Source organism: Dermacentor variabilis, chromosome 4 (genome assembly GCF_050947875.1).
Source record: "Dermacentor variabilis isolate Ectoservices chromosome 4, ASM5094787v1, whole genome shotgun sequence".
NCBI classification, from domain to species: Eukaryota; Metazoa; Arthropoda; class Arachnida; order Ixodida; family Ixodidae; genus Dermacentor; species Dermacentor variabilis.
This window is the reverse complement of record NC_134571.1, coordinates 15237617-15245504: the sequence shown is the minus strand read 5'-3', so window position 1 is coordinate 15245504 and position 7888 is coordinate 15237617. Positions and strand designations below refer to the sequence as shown.

Genomic DNA, 7888 nt, shown 5'->3' with positions numbered 1-7888 from the left:
AAAATGCTTTCTAATCACGCATACAACACAAAGAACAGCACCTCGAAAACTGTCATCATCAATGGCTCAGACCCCCGTGAGGAATGGCCCATATACCCCCGTAAACAAGCAAAAAACGCAATGACTCATAGTTCCGTAAGGTTCACGGCTACTCACTTTGCGTGAATTAGCTGCAATGACACTACCCTTGTTGTCGGTGATTTCAATTTGGATTCGTCTGTACCGAAAACGGAGCGGTTTACACGTTCCGTGTTGCAGACATATCCCTTGCGATGTCACACCGATCCGGCCCAACCGACCACCCAGCGTCGTACGTGCATAGATTTGACATTATCGAAGAAAGCGATTACAGTTGTGAAATAACGACCCCCGATCAAGACAATAAATGAGTGCGTACCTTTCGTCGCGATAACCACCCATCAAGACAATAAATGAGTCCGCACCTTTGTTCAAAATTGTGTTACCTCCGTGTCGTGCGCTAAAGAGCTTCGCTGGTCAACCACCTTACCAGAGTGGAATGGCTCATGATTTTTACTGCAACGATCACTGTTCTGTGCACATTCGGGGAAACTAGGGAAAAGTCGGCTATACCAAGACAAAGTTTACAACTGAAACGGAGCGTTCAATGAAATGACTGCCGCACTTGTCGAAAAAGTAGGTCATTTGTATGCTCTTAGTCTTTCGGGTAACAGCAGTGCCACTATAATATAGTATATGCTGAATGCGGGCATTCACAAAAAATGCACGAATGAATGTTTTGCCAGTAGGGAAGGTACGGAGTTAGGCGGCTTAATGCATGGCCCGCTCAATACCATCAGCCGCTCTGTAACCGTCGATAGTTGTATATCAGCGTTATGAAACCACGCAGATAATATAAAACAGCAACACAATATAAGCAGTAAATTATAAGAGCATTGGCTTGCTATCAGAGCAGGAAACCTCACGCGATTTGTCGGCTGTGAATCGTTCAAGCTGGACGCGCGAAAAACGGACATTTACACCAACGCGCGGATATGCATAATATGCTCAAAATGTCCCTGATAAACATGTGCTAATCATAATACAGTGACATTGCAATTATCCAATACAGATACTGTGTAATTCGCACAGCAATGCCATTTTACTACACCGAATCGAGAAACGTGAAGGAATTTCCAAATGAACGCTAAGACCGAAGTAAAAACAACGCGCTAAATTAAGAAAAAAGGGGGGGGGGCGAGAAATTACCACGTTTTCATTCACTCCGAAAATGACCTCGCCTGATCTCAACCATGCACCACGTCGTGAGCCTCGCGAAGCAGGGGCCACGCGAGTCCCAAGTCCCCTGCGAAATCGTCCATGGACAAGTCCCAGACCGCGAGGCCCGCAGTCTTTCGCACCACTGACCGCTTAAGGCGCAGGCTAGCACGGTCCTCGAAGCCGACCCACTGGTCCTTCCAGTAGGCCACCGAGCAGCGAGAGAAGCCGTGAGTTGCACTGTGCCACGAGGACGCATCGCGGTGCGTCAGCGCCTTGGCAACCTCGTAGTAACTGGCCAGGCCCGAGCGGTTGGTGTGAGTGAAGGGCTTGCCGGGACCGAGTACGCGCATGCCTACACGAACGTGCTTCATCCAGGGCCGCTTCAGGGTGAACGTGGCGCCGGCGAACGAGACGCTCAGCATGGTCTTGCCAAGCATGTGCTCGGTGACCATAGACAGCTCGTCGAGAACCGAGGACAGTCCCATCTGGCCGTTATGGTGCGCCCTGAAGACGGCCCGCATCGGGCTCTGGCATGTGGTGACCGGAAACGACGCCGGGTCCACGGTACGGTGCGTGTCGACGACGACGAGGTCGAGCCGGTTGTACAGCGATGGTACGAAATAGCCATCGCGTCGCTTCGCCGTCTCCCATGGTACGACCACGCTCAAGCGCAGCCCCTTGTGTTCGAAGATGATGCGCATGGTGTTCACGAATGTGCTGTAATTTGAGCGGTATCTCAGTGTCGGATACTTCCAGTAGAGGATTAGGCCGGCGAGTCCCATGCGGCGTGACCAGACCGCCGCGTTGTGCACGAAGGCGAGTCGCGTCCGCTTCTCTCGCACTACCTTCCGGAAGTCGCGAGAGTCCGCGAGCTCGCCGCCGACCAAGACCCAGACGGGCGCGGGCAGCGACGTCAAGCTCTGGAGGGTCTGGGCGTCTTCGACAGGCCGCTTGAAACGCGCGCTCTGTTGCAGCACGTCCAGCCCGACGGACACGAAGACGAGAGCGTCGCAGAGGTCGGCCGACACGTTGTCCACGACGAACCGGTGCGGTGAACCGGACGCCGCTGTGTAGTTGACGAAACAGAAGACTGCGCGGTTCGCACCGTCCGCCTCGGATTGCCGCTGCATGACGAACTCGGCGGAGGAGGACTTGCCTCCTCGCTGTTTTCGACCGTCGTCGACAGCGCCTTCTGCGGCAATGGCGGCTCCCATCGGTTCGTCGATGGACGTCCAGAAGTGCTCGACCACTGCGGCGACAATGGCGACGCACGCGCAAGACACCGTGAGCACACCGAGGATCAGGAACACGACCAGGAGTAGGTTCTGATTGCGCAGCATGTAACGCAGTGATGACTCGTCGTCGTCGCTGCGATGCCGCCGCCGCCGCCGCCGCCGGGTCGAGCTGTGGCGATCACTGGAAGCGTCACTGGAATCACCCATAGCTCCGACTGGATGTCGGTGAGCCGCGCAGAAGACAGAGCGGTAGAGTTGTTGTGGCTGGACGCCGTCAGCTTATATAACGTCACGGCGGGAACGCTAACGTGCGACCTGACAGGTGGGCGTCTCTCATTCGGATCACAGAGACCTTCCTAGCGGTTGGAGACCATTTCTCGTGAGCACGTGACGCGAAATGTGCATCATCCTTCTCTTCACCGGAAATTACCAAGCGAAGATGAGGTAAAAAATCAACTGCGAATTCAGTGAAGGAGAAGGCACTAATTTGTATGAGAAATTGACGGCGCATCCTTCTTTTACTTATATTTATACAAGTACCTGCAGTGCCGAGCGAAAATCATTTGTAGGGAAAATTTGTAGCGAAAATCAAAACATAAGCAAAACTTGAGCTGATTCAAAAAGCAGAAACAACAAGGTACAACCTAAACGTAACAAAAATAAAAAGCACAGAAGAAGCATAGCAGTAGGTTGACAGGCGCATTATAGAAAAGAGAACGTTCATTTATCGCACGAAGCGCAATGATATGTGCTTACGACAGGTTAGACGATAAAAATGACTGAAACTCAGAGCACGTTTTACATTGAACGATACTCCGGTGCGTTGAAGAAAGCGGCAAAAATGATTTGCGGAAGACATCAATGGGACTGCATATTTCAAAAACCTTAAACTCATGGTGACATCGCAAAGAAATGAAGTAGAGCGGGAAAATGTACAAGTTCTTGTTTATTCCTGTGAGACCAGAGTAAATTAGAAAAAGAAACTAATTTCGTTGCTAAGCGGCGTTGTGCTAGTGTTTGCCAGCCAAGGTTTTCTTTAATTAACGTAATTCTGCTGTGGGAGCTGTAATTTCCAGAAATAAACCTGGCAACGCGGTTTTGATTGCGCTTAAAGTTCTCTATAAGACACGAGGTTTGAGGGTCCCAAGCTGGGCAAGCGTGCTCGAGTATTGTGGGAACATTTGTGTTGTAAAGCTCCTCTGAAAATTACGACTGATGAGGTTGAGCATTGTTGATGACTTTAAGGTGACATATTCAATATATCTATTCTAGTTCAAATTTTCTGAAAAGTAGACCCCAAGATATCTATAAAGTTTAGCCCGTTCAAGAGGCCGTCCATCAAAGTTCTATCGGAGCGGCGTTTACGGGTGAAAGACACAAGTTGACATTTTGCACTGTTTAAAGACGTGCCAAACTTCGGACACCAACCATGAATTGTGTTTAAATCACTCTTTAGGCAGCTAACATCATGATCACCTTGTAGATCTCTCGAAATTAAGCAGTCGTCTGCATACAATCGCACTTTGCACTGAAGTCCTTGCACAATATCATTTTTATAAACTAAGAATAACAACGGCCCACAAACAGACCTTTGGGTGACGCCAGAAGTTACGGTTACAGCAGTTGATTTAGCTCCGCTGATCAGGACATGCTGCGTTCGCCCAGTCAAATAATTTGTTATCCAATAGACTATAGCAGGATCAATGCCGAGACATGATAATTTATGTAACAGCAAGGCATCAGGAACAGTACCAAAGACCTTTCGGAAGTACAAAAATACGCAGTCTATGTGGTAACCCAAGTCAAAAGAGTAGAAAAGAGCATGGCAGAATTCTACCAATTGAGTCGAAAATGCAAGCCAGGCCTGAATCTATGTTGGGATTTGAAAAGAAACTATTGCTTTGTTTCATCACAGCAATGTAGATGATGTGTTCAATTATTTTGCAGCACACGCATGTTAGAGAGATGGACCTACAGTTCTGTGCCGTATTTTTGAGACCACTTTTATGAATGGGCACTACATCAGCTACTTTCCATTGTGCTGGAATTGAACAACTGTATAATGATTTATTAAACAAAATATTTAAGAAATAAGCAATTTCTTGAGGGCCTGCTTTGATGGCCTGGGATGGGATACCGTCAGGATCCCTAGCATACTCCAGCATACTCCAGCATACAAGAGGTGATAGACGACGTTAACGCGATTAGCAATATTTCTTATGATGAGCGTCTATAGGGTGCGGCAAAAGTTTTCGCACTCAAATAAAAACACGTAATAAATATGGCTGAGATGCACTTTAACAAAACCCTTTGTTAATTTAATGTGTTATGTTCTACAGACCAAAATAAAAATATCTACTTTTCCGAAAGTCCATATTTTGCGCGAATACCAGTCTAGAGTCGCGTTGGAAATGTATCAATGGTGGCACGGATTCAGTCTTGTTTCATTCACTCCAAGCTTTTTTCTAATGCCCAACTAAGAGCGGCCAGATTTCGTTGAGGAGTAGAGCATAATGTGCTCTTTAACACAGTCAAGCTTATTTACATCTGGGATGTTTGGGGGCCATTCTGACGCGGAAGTCAAATCAGGGAATTTTTTTTTGTGTGTGGGTGCCGTCGTTGCACCACATTGGCCTTGTGAGCCGGAGCGGAATCCTGCTGATACGTCCACTGACAGTTTCCGAAGTTCGGTTCGGACCAAGACAAGACCTGTTTCTTCAGGACATGTAACAGATAATTTGTGCTGTTCTCTTTGGCTCCCTGCTCCAAGAAAACCAGCGGCATATTTCCATCAGAAGTGATTGCCCCCAAAACCATTTCTCATTGAGGGTGAGAAACTCTTCAGGCAATCTTTTCACCGACGTTGGCTTCTTTTCAGTCTTCCTGTCAATATCTTATCATGTGGCGGTTTAATAGCTGCTTGACATTGAACACTGCCTCGTCTGTGAAAAGAATGCCGCATCGGCACGCCGGGCTGCGGAAGCGTCAAGGCAGGTCCTTGCATCTTATGAACCTGATATCTTTCATGTGCTCTGTGAGTATTCGGAACCTTGTACTTGTGCAGCTTAACTTTCGCAATTCTTCGGACAGAATGTTCAGAAAGTGCTTCGGTTTGGGCCAGTTGACTCTTCTGTAGCTGATTTGCTGACTTCTGGGGAGTGCGCGAACTTTCGTCGCACCCTTTAATTAGTGATGATATGTTTTACATGTTATGATGATTATTATGATGATTATTGTATCCCTATGTGATACCCCCGTGCCATCCACGTGAACCTTATGAGCACATCAGCAGACACACGAAGTGGTAACCTCGCTGCCAACCACAATACTAATTGATACCACGACACAGTATGTATCTTGTTGTAATCAGCGCACACCAGTTGAAACTCCGTAGGAACAACTTTCCCAGGTATCCTGGTCGCAACTTCGTTGCAATGGCTGTCCATCAAGCGGCCACCCTCGACGCGGTGTTGTTTGTTGCCGGTGGAGCGCTGTCGCTTTATTATATTTAGGCTGCATACCTTTGCGTCGCCTTGGCACATCCATTTTGAGGGATTATAAGAATGAGCACATACCAATATCAGATACGCAGTGCCTAAGTTGTCTGTTAGGGCACATGCATACCCAATGGCACATGCCCACGATCCAAGTTGGGGACTAAGCCAGACAGCAGCCAGCAGCAATTGCCTATTCGGTCACATACTCTGTGACCCATGTTGTAGGCTCGGCAATACAGCTGCTAGTACATACTAGTGATCCAAGCTAGTAGGCAGCTTGGATCAGTCGGCCAAGAAAGTTAGACGCGGACAAACCAGGAAGTGGGTAAAGTTCTCAAATAACGCTAATCACATTATTAACAAAATGTGAATTGATTTATTTCCTTTATTGAAAAAGGTGGTTCCACGGCAACAGTGTGAGAAGGAATAAAGGAAGAGAGCAAAAAAAAGAAAACCATTCATTTCAGTTATTGGGACCACAGCGCTTATGTGACGCGGACAAGGAAGAACGACAGGAGATAACTTTTGAAGCGATCTTTATTTCCAGAAATGACACGTTTATAATGACAAAATACCAGCAAACGGATGCAGAGGTCGCCAGGCACCACACGTGCATACCTGCAATGTCGAGACAGCCCATTTCTCTTCCACGCAGCTCGCACCTGATTTTGCCATCAAATTTTATCCGCAATTCTGTACAGCACCGATCATTCCTTAAACAATGGTTCACAACCACAATCATCACAGTATACTGATACATGCCCATTCCTATATCGGTTCAATTTTCGCCTGTGGTCCTTTAATCCGCCATTTAGGCAGCCCCCGGTCTGCCCTATGTATACTTTGCCGAACGGGAACGGGAAGCGATAAACACCTTGTGCGCAGGGAAGGAGATTGGTACTTCTCCACACAACCTCAGTGCGTCTTTACAAACATATTTGCAGCTTTACACATCCTTGACAGTTTTGGGGGACCAGGTTAAACCACATTAACACGTACCTTACGGGCTACTTTCTACGGCACAACTAGATTTCCATTTGCGTCGCATTTCCATTTGCACTCGCACGAGCCTCTCGGCTTCCTTAACCGTCTCGGGGCGTTTTCCGCCACTGACATATCAAGATGGTCAGGGTACCCGGCGTCCAACAGACGTTCCTTTTTAGGTTGCAAAACTCCCGGACATCTCATGAGGTCGCGATTTGCGAAGCGCATTGAGAAAACAAAGATTTACGATTACTTACTTCGCCAGCTTAGAATGTGGCGAAGCATGCTCCTACCTCATGGTTCGTCACTTTCGAAGCTAATGAAGCAAGCAATCGCAAATCTTTGTCTTGTTTATTTATTTTGTTACTTCATATCTATATTTGTCTACCTTTAATTTCCCAATTTGCAGCTACTAATTTCGTTTCAATTTATTTTCCTCCGAATAATTATTATCTTTAACCCTTGCCCTAGCATAGAAAGTCCGACCGTAGCGCTCCCGGCCGGCAGCGTAGGCGAGAAGGGCTCGCTTTGTCGTTGCGCGACACGCCGCGCCATTGAAGGCTGCGTGTTCTGCACGCGAATGCAGCTGCGGCTCTCGCTCCTCGCAGTTCCGCTTTCACGCGAGTGGCTTGGCGTTTCGGACCAGCCCGTTTTGCCAAGATGGTGCGCCCTTGTTCGGGAGACTGCCAACCGTGCAAGTCCAGTAGGCACTGGTCAGCCCTGTGGTAGAGGTCCGTCGTTGCTGATGAGCGGTGATGCTGCGAGTCCGCGTAATTGCTTGCACGGTCGGGAGATGCAAGTATAGGTGCAATTCTTCCATCTTGGTGTGTGTCGGCAGGCCTGTTAAAGCACGTAATCATTCTGGATGCCAAATCTCCAGTTGTCTGTAGTTTGTTTTCGCCAATTTAAAGCAAGCAGCCCCATAGCAGGTCT

At 48.0% G+C, this 7888-nt stretch overlaps 1 protein-coding gene across 1 annotated transcript; it reads right to left on the bottom strand.

The window, feature by feature from the left end:
• Positions 1-388: 388 nt before the first annotated feature.
• LOC142577704 (endochitinase-like) lies at positions 389-2818 on the bottom strand. Its single transcript, XM_075687159.1, has one exon. The coding sequence runs from the start codon at positions 2679-2681 to the stop codon at positions 1266-1268; it is 1416 nt and encodes a 471-aa protein (XP_075543274.1). The 5' UTR covers positions 2682-2818; the 3' UTR covers positions 389-1265.
• Between the last annotated feature and the right edge of the window lie 5070 nt (positions 2819-7888).

Bases quoted from the DNA above. Each gene is read 5' to 3' on its own strand.
- LOC142577704 (XM_075687159.1), bottom strand. From the start codon at position 2,681: ATGGGTGATTCCAGTGACGCTTCCAGTGATCGCCACAGCTCGACCCGG.